Source organism: Paroedura picta, chromosome 5, assembly GCF_049243985.1.
Source record: "Paroedura picta isolate Pp20150507F chromosome 5, Ppicta_v3.0, whole genome shotgun sequence".
NCBI classification, from domain to species: Eukaryota; Metazoa; Chordata; class Lepidosauria; order Squamata; family Gekkonidae; genus Paroedura; species Paroedura picta.
Window position 1 is genome coordinate 93294513 of NC_135373.1, and position 20800 is coordinate 93315312.

Below are 20800 nucleotides of genomic sequence, written 5' to 3' on the forward strand. Positions count from 1 at the left end.
GGAAGTCAGCTAGATGAAACATCTGTGTCATAATATGTGATTTTAACTACCCACACATTTATTTGGGTCAATATGAATACAAGTTAGGAGAAAGAGATTTGGTTTTGAGATACCTTCAGCAACTGTGCCAGATCACAGACAACTCGGTATACAACTGCCATAAAAAGGCAAATGCTATGCAGAAAATTATTAGGAAGGGAATTGAGAACAAATATCATAATGCCCCTGTATTAATTTCTGGTACAGCCTCATTTGGAATGCAGTTTATAGTTTGGGTCATGACACCTCAAAAAAGATAGTATTGGTAAAGATTTAGAAAAGTACAACACCGTTCTATGAAGAAAGGTTAAAGAAGTGGGGACTCTTCAGCCTGGAGAAATGATTGAGGGATGACATTGCAAAAGTTTACAGAATTATGCATGAGATAGGAAAGATAGACAAAGAAATACTTTTCTCCCTTTCTCACCATACAAGAACCTTGTGGGCATTCAATGGAATTAACGAGTAGTAGGTTTATAACAGATAAAAGAAAGTACTTCTTCAAAGAGTAATTTACATGTGGAATTTACTGCTGCAGGAAGTGGTAGCGGATACAAGCATAGACAGTTTCAAGAGGGAATTGGATAAACATGTCCATCAGTGGCCATTAGCCACAAGGTATAGGTGGACTAGTATATCTGGGGCAGGGATACTCTGTGTTCTTGGTGATTGGGGAGGGGGCAATAGTGGGAGGGCCTCTGGAGTTCTGGCCCCACTACGGAGCTTCCTGATGGCAACCTGGATTTTGGCCACTATGTGAAATAGAATGTTGAACTGGATGGGTCATTGGCCTGATTCAGCATGATTTTTCTTATGCTTTTGGTAATCTTTGTCCCAAACCAAAACTTGTATTTTGTAGACTAATTTTTATTTTTGTAAGCTTACTTTATCCAATGGAGTTAGGACATATTATAGCAATTCTATATTGATGAGATGGAATTCTGTCCCCAAAAGGTCAGCATTTAGACAAGGGTATCAGAATAGTTTTTTATGAGAAAAGTAATTGAGTATCTGACAAGCTTAACCCAGAATTATTTGTGTTTATTTAGAAAAAGCAATTGCTGTTCCTCCCTTAATTTAGAATGGTCTTTTTCAGCCAGGGAATTAGCATATTGTGTGATAAAGTATAGGAATTTTTAAAGGGTTTTATCTTTTTAAACAACATAAATTATAGTGACGTTTCTGTGATTTTAGGTTTTATTTCAGCTTTGGGTAGGGCAGAGTTCTGAATTCTTCAGGCGACTGGTTCTTCTGATGTCTCCTTCCAATGCTTCCCCTAAGAATCTGATTACGCCAGGACGATTGCCTCTTTCTATATTTTCTGATGTGACTCAAGGTCTGCCTCATGCTCATGCTGCCTGCTTAGAAGAACTTAAACGAAGCTATGAGTTTTATCGATATTTTGAAACCCATCATCAATCTGGTTCTGATCGTTTAATGAAAACCAACCAGAAATCAAGAGAACTAAATCATCTTCATACCGCAGTGCGTAGTTTGCAGCTCCATCTAAAGGCCTTACTGAATGAGTAAGTTGATCTCAGTGAAAGAACATCCTGCTAGTACTCTAATTCTAGTTGTAGTTGTTGCTTTAAAGCCTACATTGTTTTCTTTCAAAGGTGTTTCATGCTGATTTCTAGTGGCCAGTATTACTGTAACTTCCCCCCAACACCTATTTACCCCCCAAAATTAATTATGTTCAGTAAAGTAAAAATAGCTACAAATTAGAATTTGCTCTATTTGTACAGGACTTGGGCATAAAGTAACACATGTGGTTTTTAAAAAATGCATGTGACAGGGTCAGTATTTAGAAGTATCCTCAGAATCGTAAAGAGGTGTTATTCAGTGCAGTATTGTACAGTTGCTCCAGTGTAATACACCTGGAATAAATGGATTTAGAGTGGAGTTACTCGACATAGGATTGTACTGACAGTTAAGTACTATTAAAAAAGAGCAAGAGTCCAGTAGCACCTTAAAGACTAATAAAATTTGTGACAAGGTATGATCTTTCATGCTCCCTTTTCCAAATAACTACTATGCACACAAAGTCAAGGGTAACAGTAATGTGGATAAGCCTGTTTATACCTGGGCAAACAATTAATTAAAATCAATGGGCTTAAGCATGCATAAGTATTTTGTATATGTGCCTAATTTGATAATCAGATTATTATTTACCTGTGTCTGTTTATTAGTCAGTTTTTATTTCTAACAGAAATGTTTGTAAAGTGAAAGTATTATTGAGAGGGAAAGGGGAGTCTTCCATTTGGATTTTTTTGCTTTGCTGAGACTAAATTTTAAAAGCCTGAACATCGATGTATATGCCTATTTTTTTCCTGCTCAGTTTTGCAGATACTACTACTCATTCTTTTTCCGAGTTATTATTAAAAGCAGAAACCTGTACTAATCCCCTCCTATCCATTCTGTTACTTGGCAAAAATAAAACTAAGGACGATCCTTGTTACTAATTTCTGTCTAAATCATCTTTGTTACTTATGTGGAGCTAGTCTAGAATTTCAGAAAGGGTGCTTGTATCTGCCATTTCAGGGGCTTGAATTATGTAACCAACAATAAAATCTTGGTCAGCATTAAACCACTCTGTCAGTTTGCTTTAATGGAATTAGTATGGTATAATACTGTTTAGGATTGCACTGTAAATTATATTTCACCTTTAAGACTCTGCCCAGTATCTTGTGGTATATTGACATTGCACTACCCACAAAAGCTAGACACAGTGATACCATGTGATAAAGACTGTCCTCACCTTTTACAATTTTATGTGTCCTCGAATAGGTGCCCTCCAGATTGTCTATCCCTGTAGATTAAATAATATGAGGATTTATTATGTACGGCAGGATGATGTTCACTACCCTGTTAGATGGTTTTCTAGCAGTGGCCTCAGAACTAGTGACTGAGGGTGCCTCCTCTTCCTCAGTGCTATCTTTGATACAGCCTGTAACTGGGAACTTTTGATTGGTCTTCACCTTAGCCCTTTTGAAGGTACTAAAGAAAACTGTGCATGCCTCCATGACATTATTGGCTTTTCACAGAGGAAGACGTTCTTATGAGAGATTGGGAGCCATTCTGGCTGTTCTCTCAGTTGCTCCCCCAGTCCTTCCCAAGCTGTTCTGGGATACTGCCAGTCACCTGAGCAGGCAGTAGTATGTATTTTTTTAAATGCATCAGATTACAATCCTGTTTGTTCCTGTTCATACAAGAATTTAACTACTATTTGTGGGAAGTATAAATTATCAAGGAGATTTACAAAATGTTTGATTAAGATGTTAATAAGATGCTAACTTTTCTCTTTTGTCTAGAGTAATAATTCTGGAAGATGAACTTGAAAAATTTGTTAGTTCCAAAGAAAGCCAAGAACAGTCTTCAGAGGCCTACCAAGTTGTAGAACAAAAACTGAAGCTGATTAAACCTCACATGCAAGCTAGCAACAGTTGCTGGGAAGAAGCCATTTCTCAGGTGGAAAAAATGGTTCGAAGAAATCTTGATAAACAAGGTATGTTTTTATAACATGATTAACCAGCAGTTTTTAAAAAGTTGACCCCATGTATGTAGCCCAATTACTGCAGGGCTGGAGGCAAGGGGCATTTATTCTGCCTTTGCTATTAGGTGGCACCAAGAGTTAACAAGAAGGAATGGCACCCAGCTTCATGAAGTTTCCATGGGATCAGATATTGTCAAATAATGGACAGCTGTATGGTAGCAGATTTAGTGGTCATATTATTTACCTTCAGTTGAGATTTAAAATTTGCCTATATTGTGAGATCTTGACCTTGTCAGGATCAGCTCCACTGATCTCTGCCATGATTTGTGGTTGACCAGAGAAACTCCATGTTAGTTTGATATTTGTTGTTTGAAGAACCTTTTGTAACCCTTTTTACAACCCTGAACTATTTCATACTGCTTTGTGTATCCTTTCATGCTGTGACACTTTCTTGCAAATGTTGCTCTGTACTTTGTTATCTGTAAAGGAGGGCGCCGGTCCCCCAAGGCCAGCCAGGCCAGAGACTGTCTGGCAGGAAGCCCAGGATAGCACATGTGAGAAGGGGGGGTAATTCAACCCTGGGAACGAGGGGGCATTTGGGCGGGAAGGGTGCATTGATAACTGCTTACTTGCCATGTATCGATTAGATTTGACTACAGATGTCGGAGTGTTCAGATCTACTTCCAATAAAGCTTTCTATTAATTCAGAAGCCTAATTGTGAGTCTGTCTGCCTTTGACAGACCTGTTGTGCTGCTACCTGGCCATTGCAGATACTATGTTTCCCATACTCATTTCATTTTAGTGTTATAGTGATCATGTTGTTTTCTACAATATAATAATATAGTATAGTATAATAATGTATGAATCTTATACAAGAGGCTATACAGTAGGATTTCTGCATAAGAGTCCTGCTGGATTAGACCAGTTATCTGGTCCAGCATCCTTTCACAATGGCCAACCAGTTCCTCTGGATGGCCCACAGTAGGGCATAGAGGCCAAGGCCTGATGTTGCCTCCTGGCTCTGGGATTCAGAGGATTAGTGCCTCTGAACGTGGAGGTTCCCTTCAGTCACCTTAGCAAATAGCCATTGATATTTATCCTCCATGTATATATTTAATCCCCCTTTAAAGCTGTTTTTTCCTGCGGCCGCTATATGGTCTGACAGTGAATTGCACATTTCAATCATTCTCTGTGTAAAGTAGTAGTTTCATTTGTCCCCCCTGAACCTACTGTTTTGGGTGTATTTCAGGAGAGGGAGAAAACTTTGTCTTCTCTCTCCGACCCATGCAGAACTTTATAAACCTCTATAATGTGGTCATGGGAAACTTCAGTTACCCAGATATCTGTTGGAAGACCAACTCTGCTAAAAATACAAACTTGTTTTGCCAACAGCTTCATTTCCCAGAAAGTAGAGTGGGGAACCAGGGGGTCTGCTATTTTAGACTTGATTCTCACCAATAGGAAATAACTGGTAGATGAAGTGGAAATAGTGAGCACACTTGGTAGTAGTGACCATGTGATTTTGGAATTTTCAGTTGTGAGAAAGAGAAAATCTTTACGTAGTCGGACATATAGACTGACTTCAGGAAAGCAGATTTTAACAGAATTAAAGGTATGTTGAGTAGAGTCCTGTGGTCAGCAAGACTTAAAGAGATGGGAGTCCAAGAGGGCTGGGAGTTTCTTAAAAGTGAAATGGAAGGAACCTAAGGAAGCCAAGGTGGCTCCATAAGCAGCTGTCAAATGATTTGAGGAATAAAAAAGAGTCATTTAGGAAATGGAAGGAAGGCCTTATTACCAAGGATGAGTATAAACAAACCCAATGATTGTAGGAATTATTGTAGGGAGAGTGTTAGAAAAGCTAAAGTTCAATATGAGCTTAGGCTAGCGAGAAGTGCTAAACATAGTAAAAAAGGCTTATTTAGTTATATCACGTTCTCAAAGAACTCCAAAAGGTTTGTAAGGCAGGACTTCCTTTTGCAGAAGCCCTGCTGATTTTCGTTTAGGTGGCTTCTCCCTCTGTATGCCTCACAATTCTATATTTGATTATAGTTTCCACTAATTTGTCTGAGACAGATGTTAGGCTGACTGGTTTTTAATTTCTTGGTTCCCTATTTAAAAATTAGTGCTACATTTGCTACTCTTCAGTCTTCTGGTACAGCAGCTGAATTTAGTGCTAGTTTACAAGTGAGGGTTAGTAGATCAACTGTCTCACCTGAGTCCCTTAAGAACTTTGGGTGTTATGCCATCAGGACCTGGAGATTGAACAGTTTTTTATTTCCCTAGTAGGTCTAGAACTTCATTTCTGCTCACCTCAATTTGGCCCAGTTCTTCACACTCTCTTTCTGAAAATACGAACCATGGCATGGGCATGTGCCCCCCCCTGTCTCCACTGTGAGCACAGAAGCAAAAATGTTATTGAGCTTCTCTGCCATCTTCCTGTAGCAATCCCTTTATTCCTTGGTCATCCTTGAAAAATAGATCAGAATCTCATGCAAACTGTATTCTCTCCAGACATAATGCACTGTGATTACTCACCATCTCCACACCACCCCCAAAATATATAATTTATTATTATTATTATTATTATTATTATTATTATTATTATTATTATTATTATTATTTAATTTTTAGACCGCCCTTCTCCCAATCGGTCTCAGGGTGGTTTACAACATAAATAGTTAAAACACAATAAAATCCCCATAAAAACCCCAATTAAAAGTTACATATAACATATAACATATAGCGGCGGTGGTCACAATTCTGATCTTAGTTCAGCCTGGTGGAGAGAATAATGTTCAGAAGAGGGTGGCACCAATACAATACATCTAACCATGATCTCGGTGTTAGAGATCTCAATATTGGAGGGGATCCTCTGATGGATTAGTGGGAGAGCTGCCCTGGCCTCAACCATATGCCTGGCGGAATTTGAGACATGGGAAAGTTGAGATCTACCTGTCAACTGTAGCTGGTCGTATATTTGTATCATATAATATCTTGTCCTATAACCAATTATATAGGTGTCTTTACTGTGCCTGATGCCTTCCCCATGACCTCTTTACAGCTTAAATGTTATAACTGTTGTCATTATGCAAACATAATTGTATTTAATATTTCCAAACTGTGCATCTTGCCTCTTGTAATCTCATGCAAAAGTTGCTCTTGCCTCTTGTAATCTCGTGCAACAATACACTTGTATGAACTTGTCAAAGGACTCTTTGCTCTAAGATTGCTCTGCTTTGGGAATTTACTCTTTAGTCTTTGTTGAACAACTGCATATAACATTTAATTATATATACATATCCACTGTAATAATAATTGATATTAGTTTCCCCAAAGCCTTGATATATAGCAATGTTACTAGCATTAATACAGGTTGCAAGATAACCAAGCCACAGCTGTGACCCACTACTTGCCCTCCACATTAGGTGACCAGCTTTGGTGGGCTCCTAGCATGGGTGCTGCCTGGTCTGCAGCAATGCAATCAGGTGGTGCCCACTGCCAGAATGTACTTTACAGTTTCATATCATTGATCAGCTGTAAAGCAGGTGGCATGAACAACACACGTTTTCCTTGTGACATTAACTTAAAATTAAAGGATTGGTTCCTTCTTAAGGCATTCATCCCGGGTAGTAGTGATAGCCAGCTCTTGAATCCACAGTAGTTCATTTCTTCTTCATTTGACATGTTTGAAGAGCAGAGCATAGGATCCCAGTTTAAAATCAAAACATTAAAGCCTACATATATATAATTTGCATAGCAGTCAGGCAAGTACAAAAAATGGCAGCTTATGTTTGAGCACATAAATCCTCACAATTCAGTAAGAAAACCAGTTTAATTCTGATTTTATACATATTAACTAGTTTCAAAGCCCATTTATAAAAATGGGCTTTGAAAGGGGAGAAGGGGGAAGGGTTAGGGACACGCTCTCACCCACCCACCTTTCCCCCCCCCCCAAATGCGGGCCGGCGCCCCTCCCTCCCAAGGCGAGACAGAACCCCAGGGCCACTCACCGGCTTCGCGCAGCTCCTGTCTGTTAACGGCGCGGGCGTGGTCCTGGGGTGGGCAGAAGGCCAGGGCGGGCTGCAGAGGCGGCGGGCAAGCAGCCTCCTGGTGGGGCCAGCGATTTCCTCGGCGGCATTTTTTCGTGGCATCCAGCCACATGCAGCATCCAGCGTCTTGCCGGAACCAGAGGCCAGTGAAGTGGCTTGCAAGCGGCTGCGAACGCGAAGCGCCTCCGAGAGGTTAGGCTGGCCGCAAGGAAGCCCCCGGCGGCGGCCTGACGCGGCGAGAGGCGCTTTGCGCCTCTCAGCGTGTCAGGCCGCGGGGCAGGGAGCCTCCGGCAGCCGCGCAGAGCACGACTGTCGGGGGCTCCCTCAGGCGGCGGCCTGATGCGGCGAGAGGCGCTTTGCGCCTCTCACCGCGTCAGGCTGCCAGGGGCTCCCTTGCGGCAAAGCGCCTCCGACGCGTCAGGCCAGCGGCAAAGGAAGCAACTGCGAGCCGCGCACAGCGCGGCTCGCAATTGCTGGGGCTGGGAATCGGAGGGACCAATCGGCAGGCGCTGCGCGCCTGCCAATTGGTCCCTCCGATTGTCTGTACGGAGGAAGGGTCCACTCCGGACCCTTCCTCATCACGGACACATCCCGCCCTAGAACTCCTTAGCCTTTTATTTAGTCCGTGGCGCCCACAGGCGGTTTAAAGATACTTGCAAGTGAGTAGCACTGACTGACCTTATTTCCAAGTAACTCTGCATGTGATTGCAGCCTTAGAAGTCACAGCATAGTTATTGTGAGGTTTACTCTCAAGGATACAGGTACTACTGCCACACACCAGAATAATCTTTGTTGAAATAATATGTGATGAGTGAGATCTGACAAGGAGGCAGAACAGAATGGGGCAGGAAATCATCAGAGTAAGAAGCAGACTGCAATAGAGATATTTGGAAGATGCGTAGGAGAGCCAGCTTGGTGTAGTGGTTAGCTGTGCGGACTTCTGTTCTGGTGAGCTGGGTTTGATTCCGTGGTCCCCCACATGCAACCAGCTGGGTGACGGTGGGCTTGCCACAGCACTGATAAAGCTGTTCTGATCAAGCAGTAATATCAGAGCTCTATCAGCCTCACCCACCTCACAGGGTGTCTGTTGTGGGGAGAGGAAAGTGAAGGAGACTGTTAGCCGCTTTGAGACTCCTTTGGGTAGAGAAAAGCGGCATATAAGAACCAACTCTTCTTTTTATTCGTATAGGAACACTCCTATCTGCAAACTGTCATTTTGCTTATGAATGGGGAAAAGAAAGTTGAGCAAAGAGCTTGAAAACTCCACCAGTCAGGAATCCACGATCTGCTCACCTTTTAAAGTCTTATTTGGCCCAGGCGATTACCAAGCTGAAAAGTATCCTAATTCATGTTGTGCAGGAAGTACTTTGAGGAAGACTGTTTCCCGTTACAAATGTTAGGTCCATGTGTTAGATTTTATCCATATTAACTGGGGCTCCTGGTATAAAGTCATTTTTAATATAGTACAATTGTATCTCTTTGAAGTATCTTCTAACAAATGAAATCTAATTAATGTATCCTAATACAGAGAAGTTTTGCTACCTGCAGTGGCTGTTTTACTACAAAACTGACTCCTTTTTATCATTTTCTAGAGAAACCTGAAGTATCAAGTGAGAACAAACATTGCACCATGATACCATCACAACAGCCTACTGTACATATAGAGGACAAAGACCCAATTCCTGAAGAGCAGGTAAAATCCTATATTGTCTCGAAAGAATGATCTTTAGATTTGATGTCTGAATACTCTTTGACATATCTCCTTATGCAACAGTCAAGTAAAGACCCATTTATTTTGGAACAGTTAAATAAGTAATTATTCATAGACTCTATAGTACACACATCAGGGGTAGTCAAACTGCGGCCCTCCAGATGTCCATGGACTGCAATTCCCATCAGCCCCTGCCAGTGGCCATGGATTACAGTTCCCATGAGCCCCTGCCAGTGTTTGCTCCAGATTTCCAGCCCTGATAAATAAATAAAATGGATTTAATGTTTAGTTTAATTTAATAATTCCTATATGCATGACTTTGGATAGGACAGAGTCCGTTTTTTTTAAAATCCCATTTGTAGCCATGATAATGTCCAGGTTGTGAGTGGACGATGCACGCACTACCGAATTGGCTCTCAGTGGGGGGATACACCCTCAGTAGGGAGAGGAAACTCCCTGAGAGCCAGTTGCAGGCCTCCCGTCCCCGCCCTCCTCCATGCCACTTTCAGGTACTTTGGAGGAGGAAGCGCCAGCAGACGTTAAACCAATGAGGGAACAGGGAGGCCAGCCAGCCCTGGCAGCTCAGCCCCATGGGTCACCATGCTCAAAAGCCTCCTGGCTGCCGACTGCACTCCACCACCAGTGCAGCGCTGATCATGATAGCTCATGATATGCTGGGCCACCGCATACCTGGGCCTCCTGGTCACCATGGAGTGGGAAAGGCTGCCAGCTGTGCTCTGCAGCACCACAAGCACTCCATGGGCACCCTCCCACCTGCCACCCTTTTCAAAATCCATTTTTAAGTGGGCATTTATTAGCAATAATGAAATGGAAGGCCTGAATAAATGATGTCTAAAGTTAATGTTGTGTTGACATATTTTGTGCACGTAAAACCAAGTATTTAAAATAGGTCTTCAGTTTTTCATTTCAAGCAATTGCTTTGTGAAACTGTACTGCTAAAAGCCCTCTCTTTGGCATGCTAGTTTTTGCTGTGCAATGAACTTTTGGTATGAAGAGGGAGGACAGTGCTCTACAACCTGCTGAAGTAATTCAGGTTGAGGAGTAAATCACACATTTTTATGTTAATGTAAAATTAATATTTAGCAGGATGATTGAAGGACATGTTTGAAAGGACTGGAATTCTGTTATTGTCCAAATAGCAAGTTTAGTGATTCTTGTATCCTTTCCCCCTTCTGTTGAATCTTTTGTCAGAAAAAAATGCATTCCCCTGCCACTCTCTCTGGAATGTGTAGGTGTCTTAAGTCTTCTTTAAGAAAGGCAAATTATAAATGCTGTTAAATAAATGTGGAATTATACATTTGGATTTAGCTCACTGTTTATCATTCATTGTCTGGCACAGCAGAAGACACTTCTCTAAGCAGAGGTCACTTTCCTTTGTGGAATGACCCTCCAACCCATTTTTAATTATATGTACTTTACATATACAGAATAGCTGGAACTTTTTAAAGTACGCAGGTTCTCAAAGAGAGGGAACTTTAGAAGTATTGGAATGAAGCTCATAAAAATGTACAGCAATTATGGTGACAACCACTGGAGATCAGGGATATCACGATCTTGTAGGGCTTGAGTAGGAAGCAGATCCAACAGGATGTTTGTTGCCTTTTTCCTCAGGAACTTGAAGCATATGTTGATGATACAGATATAGACAGCGAGTTTAAGAGAGATGACTTTTATTACTTTTCCCTGGAAGACAGAGAGAGACAAAAGCGTGAAAGAGAGGAATCCAAGAGAGTGCTACAGGAACTAAAATCTGTGTTGGGATTTAAAGCTTCAGAGGTAGAAAGGCAGAAATGGAAGCAACTCCTATTTAGTGACCATGGTAAGCATTATTTTTATTATACTTGGGAAATCCTTTATGTATCCATCTTTTGACAAGTAGCGTTTGTTATGACCAGCTTTGGTCATTTTAGAACACTTGTGGTCTTAAGCTGACATGCTTAACAGTATTTCTCTTCAGCTAAGAGGAAGAGAGAAGATTTTTGTGCCCTAAGGATAGAGAAAAGCTCCTAGGCAAGTTGAACACAAGGGGATTGTGTGTGTATTTCAAATAAGCTTTGCATTTTGTTCTAGAGACAACACAATCTAATAGCTTATGATTTTTATATCTTCTGACTGTTTTTAAGTGGTATTATTATGAGAATAGATACAGAAAGTTTGGAAAACTGTGGAAATGTTAATAATAATGGAAGATACATGGATAAGAGGACAGGTCATTTTGCTTTAAACTAATTATCATAAATATTGATGTAATGGAAATAAATGCATGTATTTTACAGTTGTGGGAAATTTAGCAGGTTGGTTATTGTATATAATTTCTTACTTAAAACACTTTAGTGTTGGCTTGAGGCCTGGCATTTTCAATTTCCTGATTTTCGTTCCTCTGCTTTGTACAATATGTTTTGGAAAATACAAAATTAACAAAGACCAAAGAGGAACAATAAGAACAAAATCCAAACTGCAGATTAATAAGAATTTTATGGATTAATACCATAGCACTTAACCTAGATGTGGGGAAAACACCTCATTGGATACTGCTTGACTGTTGTTATCAGAACTTGGGGGTTACTTTTAGTATTCTTGCATCTACGAAGAAAACGGACATATTTGAATAAGCAGCTTTGCTGATAGCAGTAAAGACTCTGCTATTCTTTGTCATTATGTTCTTTCCTTCCTTCCACTGATTCTGAAATAGATTACAAGACGTTACCCGTGACCTTCTAGGTCATCTTACAAGTTATCTTACAAGTGAAGGAAAAATGTGAAGGGAAGCAGTTCAAATGTGTGGTCAAATAATAACTAGTTTTATTTTAATTTCCATTTGTAATACTCTTTATCATATTCTTTCTTTATTTATATGCTTTATACATTTAAGAAGCTACATAGGATGTTATCTAACATATCCAGCATTCTGTGCAGAAAATACAAAACTTATATACTTTAAATCAGGGGTAGTCACCCTGTGGTCCTCCAGATGGCAGGGGCTCATGGGAATTGTAGTCCATTAATATCTGGAGGACCACAGGGTGACTACCCCTGTTTTAAATCATGAAGTTCCTCATGATGTAGTAGGTTATGTTGAATTGTGTGAATTGTAATTTCATTCTCCCCCCTCCCCCTTTTTTTTAAGCTGCAGTGAAACCCTTGCCTACCGTACAGCTAGAAGAACCGATGGATATTTTGGTATTGCTTAAAAATTCAGACTCTGGCAAGCCAGACTACAACATAAAAGAGGATAGTGTAGAAGACACAGTCTCCAATCCAAAATCACATGTCACTGATGCTGAGGAAGGTAGGACGGAATACTTATCTGATGGGCCAGGAGTGAGTAAAGAAGGCATTACTGCTAACGGTGACTCACCAGTATTTGAAAAAAGAACATGTTACCAGTGCAATGGAGAGGGAGAAGAATCCGAGCCATCTGGTGTGGATGGAGCGAATGTGCTGCAACCACCTGAGACAGAGATATTAAAGTCCTCCATGAAACAAAGGTTGGCACAGCTCCATATATCAACAAATTTCAATTTCACATCAGGTCTAGCAGCACAGGTTGCTGCCCGTTCACTTACATTTACAACCATGCAAGAACAGACATTTGGAGATGAGGAGGAGGAGGAAATACAGGAGAGCAAAGACTTTGTAAAACAAGAAAAAAGTGAAGTACAGTATGTTGACAATGAAGGTTTATAGATTGTACCTGAACCTTGCCTGTTTGAATATTACTGAAGGCTAATGAGATAACTAAAGCAGCACATGCAGAGAGATTCATAATTTGAAAATACTGAATAGCAAAGATGAGCTACTATTTGTGCTTTTTAAAATTGTGATATCAATTTGACTTTACTAGTCTTTAGTAATATCTACACATGCAAGTATAAACCAAGCTCAAGGTATGTAGTATGGTTCTTACATGTGTCATGGGTGACTATGTGGAATTTCTTTTAATTATTTATTTATATAACAAAGTTTTTCTTCCTAACTGGAAGAGCAAATCGTCTTTGTCATTTCCCAAGTACTGACTTTAATAGGAATAGGAAATGTAAAACTTCTTGAAGCTGTTCTTTTACAAGACTATAAATGATATCATGTATGTCGCCCTATCAGCTTAACTTTGTCTGTAATTTGTTCGGTATCAATAATAGGGGCTTTTGTTGTTCATGCTGGTTCAGTAGTTTGACAGCCTAAAAAAAGGAATGTTTTTACATTTTTAAAAAGGAAAGCCACAGAAGGTATGTCTTGGAATGCCAGTCTACACTAATATAGGGTTTGCTAGCAAAGGGTTACAAAGAATATCAATCAGATCCGCCCTCTGGTATTTGTTTCTATTAATGTCCTACAGTGGATGAAAAAAATATTTTGCTTCTTCAGGACAAAGTCACTGGTACTTAGTGACCTTTCAGTTTCAGTTTTTACTTAATTTTTTTATTGGGTAACTCATATTCTTGTTCTGTTGTTTAATTTTTAGTCTGGTCTAGTTTTCCCACCTCTTGATCTCTCCCTCCATCATTAAAGAACAATTGCTTCAGTTGACTCTTCTGGGAGCTGGTGCCACACAAGATGCAGCATTACTTGCTGCAGCATGTGAAATGTACATTTACATTAAGCATTTATTTATTTTAAATATTTATACCTTGGTCTCAACCAAACCTCTTTTGAGGATGGTTTACAAAGAAATTCCAAAATACAAAATTTGACTGCAGTTGTCTTCAGTGTGTGCCCTGTGGGCTATGGATTCAAGTCAACCTTTTCCTATTCTAAAGGAGGTTTCAGGAAACCTAGCAAATACTTTAAGGGAAACAATCAGCTCTGTGGTAAGAGGTACCAGAAGTCAAATGGAAAAATAAACAGACATGAAATTCACAGTGACCTGAAGACTGGACTTTCTCAGGAATTAACATTTATTTTGTTAGATATATTTTCTGAAAATGTGGCAGCCCTAGCTGATTTATTAAGGCCATTTGAGACATTTGTAAATCCAGCTTACCTGAAAGCATGTGAGAATCATGGAAAAGTGAACCAACATTATATTAAGGAGGAATGTTCTTTTACTATGAAGATGGCAAACTTTCATACTTCAGCTTACTGTACTAGTAATGTGTGTATCATAATTTGATGCATTAATGTTGATGTATTTGGGGTTAGTCATGATTAAGACAAATCTTGCACTCGATATCTCGATAGGGGTAACTTATTTAATCCAATACATATGGACATAAGAGGGAAAAGGCACTTTTAAAATAGCAGTTCTGAAGAAAGGAAAAAACAGCACAAGGATTACTGAGAGTTCAGATTTGTGTCCTGGCAGCCAGTCTGTGCCTAGCAGTTGCTTGATGGTTACCACTGCCTCTATTCAAATAGGGCCAGCACCAGAGCGGCACCTTTGATAGGGTACAACTAGTAAACAGTATGCTTCAGTACAATAGCAGCCTAGCCATATGTCTAATTATTTTCTTTTATTTTAAAATTGGCAGGGAAACATTGCCAGAATCTTGATGGAAATATTTCTGCTGAATGATGTGTTCCTGTTTGCTAACACAATAACAAGAGCTATAGCCTAAAGCTGAAGGTTGTATAAAATGGAGATAGCTTTCCATTTTAAAATAGCTTTCACTAGAGCAATAATCTCAATAATAAGCAATGTCAGCAACTACTAAGCTCTCCAGTGATATTAACGTAAATACATTAAATGAGCTCATGACAAATTGTGCTTGGTCCTCTTTAAGCCAGTTCGCATATTGGAACTGCCTGTCTACCACCATCCCCAGGGCCCTGCAGTTTCATGGTAAACCTCATCTATTCTAGCATTTCTTGCAAGAATCCCAGGATGCACTAGCTGATCTACTCAAAATGTATTAACTGTATTATTAATGTTCATTTTAAAAATTGGATTTCTGAGCAGGCAGCCATCTATGTCTCACCCACATTTGGTATAAGGAACTTTGCGGCTTTTCCCTGAAGTTAAGCATAGGTCAGAAGAGCTGTTGGCCGTGATTAAGCTGTTTTGATATCTAATACTTACAGAATTCTTGAATATATTGAAAGATCCTTTGCCCTATCGAGTGAATTTTGTGGGTTTCATTCTGAGCTAAAAGTAACCCTCTGAAATATATTTGTAGAAGTAAACTAGGAAAACGTCTTGAATAAAGCATCAAACTTTGTGAATTAAATAATGGGAGAAGTGAAAAATGTTAAATTGGAATTGAAAAACATTTCTCAGATCTTGGAGCCATCAGTCCTTGTATGTGTGAAAGATATGTTTATCGATCTCTCAGGAGGCTTTAGCTGACTTTTCAAAGGAAGCATGTAATGATAATTTTTAATAAGCTGCTTTGTCAAAACATGTCAATTATCTCTGACCCTTTTTTAATGCAGTATTTATTCAGATCCAGTAGCTAGCACAAAGAATGAACATGTACATTTGATGAAGTGATAGTCAAAATGCCAAATAGTTCCAGTATCTTTGCCATTTGATTTTGATTTTTAAGAAGTCCCATTACTCAATAGCTGCCTTATAGTTCCAGCACACTTTGTTAAGGAACCAAACTTGGGAATTGATCTTTTAAAAGTTGTAGAATATGCACGTTACTCAGGTTTATTAACTTTTATGTTTAATACGCACACACATTCCCCCTCCCCTTATTCCTCCCTTGCTCATATTCTAGCAAAATTTCCCACACATTCATGCATGAAACAGGTTAGGGAAACAAAGGAAAAGGAGGCAGTCAAATTTCTTGCTGGGAAAGAAAAGTCTTCATCTCCTGTGCATAACATTCAGACATGAAAAAGATACTTTAGAGTTCTTAAGTTTAAGTGTTAACTGTCTTTGCAATGCTCAAGTGCAGCAACCTGCGTTTCAAGCTAGAATGCAGTGTTTAGTAGTATTTGTTGGTCCAGCATACCAAATAAGAACCTTTGAACCTTTGTTGAATTATATGAATCCACTCCATCTCGCCATGAGCGTCATTGACTTCAGAAAAAAGGGTTTCATTAACACAAATCAGCTTCCTAACTTTTAATATTGCTTTCTTGTTTATGTTATTTTCAAGTATTTTTCCCACTTGCAACAGAAGATGAAGAAATCTGAGGCAAGCAGTGAAAAGCTGTTGGGTACAAAGGCCTTTTCATTTTCTTACATGGGCAAATGAGGTTGAGAGGCTCCCAGCCTGGGCCAAAAATCCACACGTGCTATGTATTCTGCAACATTTCAAAGGAGCTTTTTGATGTCAGGTTTTAGTTCTTGTACACAGAACCCTTTAGGTCAAAGCTATCTTCAGATATGTAGTAATTCTATCTCCTTGAACAAATGTGCTTCATACTCTGATGGCAGCTGCCCTACAGGTCACCAATCAAGGAGGCCTCACCACCCAGTAAAACAAAGCAATTTATTCTGCACTGCATCTGTAGTGACAGTTCATTCTTATCCAAATACTTCCAAGCAATGGGGAAAAAAATGTCATACATCTCCCAACTTATATATTCCAACTGTTTGATGGTCAGTTCTTAGTCTGAAGAAGAGTGCTTGCACTCTAAAGCTCATGCCTTGAATCAATCTTTGTTGGTCTTAAAGGTGCTACTGGACTCTGATTTTATTGTGCTACTTCAGACCAACACGGCTACTCATTTGAATCTCTCCCAACCATTGATCATCATTGGTCAGCAGTTAGCTGACCCTATGCTACTGCTCCATGCCTGGGACTGACTGTTTAGCAGGTTAGAGCAAGTGCTAAAACAGCCCCACCCCCACAATGGTTCACTAAGGTTCCTTGTAAGAAGAGTTCTTCCATCATTCTAGTGGGCTGGGAGCCCTGGAAGCATAAGATACATAAATATGCAAGAGGATCAGCAGAACTAATATCAATCTTTATTTTATGGTTGCTTAGACCAAAATTCACTTATAAATGATGGCAGCTTATAGTAATGAAAAGTAGTACAGGAGGTTAGAAATCTGCCATTAGTAAAACAATATTAAAACTTTAAAACATTAAAAGTCAATATTTAGAATGAACATTAAATACCTTAACTATACTACAATATTCAAGTTGGATTAAATGGGTGCTTTCTGCTCTACATAAATACTATGCAGAAGCAGGATTATTAGAATCGGAGTACTGACAAATGCTCAAAGGATTTCACTTGGATTATCTTGGTAAATTTTACAGCAGCCCTGTACAGAAGGTTAGTATGGTAACTATACCTGGGAACTACAAGACAGTTTTGCTGGTCTAAAACCTGGGGATACATTTAACCTGATTACTTCATATATGCTAAACAATACAAATTAATATAGCAGTATTTTTTATAATTTACCTAAGCTTCATCAAATTCATGCTTCTGTTGAAGTCACTGCAACAGTCAATCTGAATGAATGCCCCATAAGGCACATTAAAACATATTTTGTAAAGGTTTTTTGTTTGTTTGTTCTCCAGAATACAGCTTTCAACTAAATGTTGTTTTATACTATACTGTCCTTATATTCTTTCATTTCAGCTTGAATCACTCTTAAATCTAATAGTTCACTGCTTGATAACCAGTTTTTGCTTACATCTGTTCCTCCTCTTTTTGCAATCAGTGTCCATACTACCTAGAAGACCTGTGTTTCTCTGTTATGGAACTAGATATTTTTAGTCCACTTCACTGTAAAATGGGAGGAGGCAAATAGATCTGCTTTATCAGCCCTGCAGGTTTGGTCCATAAACACAGATACTTGTGTATAACTTTACTTTCCTGTGAAGATCAATTTCTTGTTACATTATTTTGGCAGTCGTTAGTTTCTGCAGTATACAGTAGCGATCCCCAACCTGTGGGCTGCAGACCACATGTGGTCCTTCGACTAATTGGAGGTGGGCCCCGAAGGACGCCTTCTCCCCCCCCCCCCGGCCCTTTACTTCATCCCCCCAGCCTTTTACAACACACTTCATTGTTGTGGTGTGTCTGTATCTTATTTTGAAGGGATGTTTAAACATTACCATAGCGATCAGGGAGCGCTAGGGCAGTGGTTAAGAGTAGAGGAGTAAACTACCCCCCCTCCACCGGGCCTCAGTAAAAGGTGTTAAGTGGTGCCCGGCATTGAGTGGTCCCCGGTGATAAAAAGGTTGGGGACTACTGGTATACAGTACTGGCTTACTATAGCAAGCATTTTACTAAAGAACACTGGTTACTCCTGTCCATATGCCTCAAGTAATATGTATTTCCCCCTCAAGCAGTAGTTCCCTGAGACACCTTTAGTGATTCACATTAAGATCTTAATGACTCTGCAGCAATCAAACAAGGGAGCCTGTTAGTAATGCCTCTGCCAAGAGATTAATTTGTCACCTTAAAGGAATAGCTCCAAGTTTAATTGAAGAGGAGTGAGCATCAGCTAAGGAAGCTGAAGGAGAATAGGGGTAATGTGGAAAGAAAGGTATATAAAGAATGGTTTTGCCTCAGGTGGCTTATGGAGAAGTTATGCCCCAGACACCTGTTGAGTTTTGGAATATTCAAAAGAGTCTGGGATAGATACTTCCTTCTGAATTCAGTATTGCAGGCTCTGTACAGACGGATCTTTTATGCAGAACAAAGACCAGCGCCCCACAGTATCATCCTAAAGTCTCTGAAAATTTGTCATGAATACAGCTTCACTTTGATCGCTGCAGGAAGACAGTTCTCTGTCTCTTGAAGTTTTACTGTGAACATTGAAATCCTGCTTAGGAGACATTCTTACCTGTATGTGACTCTCGGGCAATCTCAACCTCAGCTACTATTGATGCTGATACCCAGGAATGGAGTCCAGAGTCTAGCTATGTCAACACCGATGGTGTTGGAAGCAGAATGGTTTATTTTAACTGGTAATCAGGGAATAGATATTTGTCATCAAAAACAAATCACTGGAGCATTTTAATTAAATCTGTTTGCTTGATTTGCTGTTGGTAAGTTTGTTGATTTTTGCAGGTAAGTTTGAATGTCTGATATATTCTCACAGTTCTTACAAATACAAATATTCTTTGACTGAGGCATTATATTATCAGTCTTTCCTATGTAAGGAATCACGTCTCCTGTATTAACAAGAATGTACTCATACACATGAAGATTTGAGATTGTGATTTTTGAGCTGGTAACTTCTTGTGTAATAAAACTTCTTTCCCATTTCTGAATCTCTCTATTCTTTGGATGCTTGACTTATTAAACTCTGTACTTTTATACTTTCTGAATTTCTCCTCCTCCTCATTAAAACCTATATTTACCCAGTCTTTCTGCTGTGGTTATACCGATTTTTGAGCATTATATTGATTTACTCCTCATCTGTTTACTCCAGAGTATTTTATTTGTAACCAGTATCTGGCTCAATATGCTAGTGTATGTAGGTTCAAATCTTGATACCATGCTGGAGTTCGCATTGAACAAATAGGGATAAAGCTAAGCTTTTAACTAGCAAAGTATGACTATGAAAGGTGATCAAATTGTATGGGACCACCAATTTGCTTTCTCATGGGAATATGTTCTAAGTTCCTGTTTATTTCAAATGTTTTCGAACAGATAATTAAGGGCAGTCTTTGACAAAAGCACAGAGCAGGTTTTACATGAATTTAGTGCCTTAACACCAGCATTCAGGGCTAATTATTTAAATATTAATGGGCAAGACAGAAAACATTAAGACCTTGAGAATGGGAGGTTTGTAAAGATTTTCTAAATCTAAATGTCTAAATGACAAGCAATACTACAATGGCATTTCTAACGGAAAGATCCCTAATGGTTATGTTTTCTACTAAGGCAGTGTATTTCCACAGGTGGTTTGATATACAGATGGATCTCCTTCATTCATATAAGAAAAAGCCTCAGCCATTCTCAGGTTTGTGTTTTTTCCCTTCACACGGGTGCAATTCAGATATTTAAGACCTTGTTTGTCATACATTTGATTCTGGCAGACCAGAACTGCAGTTGGTTCTTGTGCCAATAAACCATACTTTTAAACCATGGATAAATGGCTTGAATGATGATGAACTCGGGTTGTCCTGGTGTCAGGGAATATTCAATAACTAAGCAGTGGTGGGAAGGGCAGAGGTGTCATGCATGTGTGCCAGGTTTCAGAGGTTTGTTCTCATAACAGACTAACCATGGTCTATTCATCATGTCTGAATTGAGTTATAGAGGCTGCTTGTAAAGAAGAGTAAATAAAAAGGCTGCATCTCTGGCTCCTTAGAGCTCAGTGGTTTCTGTACCCATTTGAAATTCTTTTCATTTTTGTAATGGAGACCCTAATTTCATAGAAGTCTTCTCCCAGTTATGCAATTTTATTTTCTCCTTTAGGATTTCCCCTACAGGACTGATCAGATACTAGTATTTGGTAGAAATTGCCTCTTGTAACCCAGCTCCAACCAATTCATACAGCTGAAGGCTCTCTGTAGGAGATATGTGATCTGGGTCCTATGGCACTTTTTAAAGCCTGTGACTTGGAGAAAGGGGAGGAATTTGATTTGAAGGGATGTAATCCATGATTTCAACCCTAGAACTGG

The 20800-nt window shown here is 39.6% G+C and overlaps 1 protein-coding gene across 8 annotated transcripts in view; it reads left to right on the forward strand.

Moving 5' to 3' along the window:
* Nucleotides 1–19445, forward strand: part of VEZT (vezatin, adherens junctions transmembrane protein) — a 43801-nt gene extending 24356 nt beyond the window's left edge. For all 8 annotated transcript variants that reach the window (XM_077339081.1, XM_077339082.1, XM_077339083.1 and 5 more), the window contains 5 exons: nt 1234–1565; nt 3351–3544; nt 9175–9275; nt 10926–11133; nt 12442–19445. In XM_077339081.1, coding sequence (XP_077195196.1) covers nt 1234–1565; nt 3351–3544; nt 9175–9275; nt 10926–11133; nt 12442–13001 — 1395 coding nt within the window. In that variant the 3' untranslated portion in view covers nt 13002–19445. The remainder of the gene's footprint in view (nt 1–1233; nt 1566–3350; nt 3545–9174; nt 9276–10925; nt 11134–12441) is intronic.
* Nucleotides 19446–20800: the final 1355 nt, after the last annotated feature.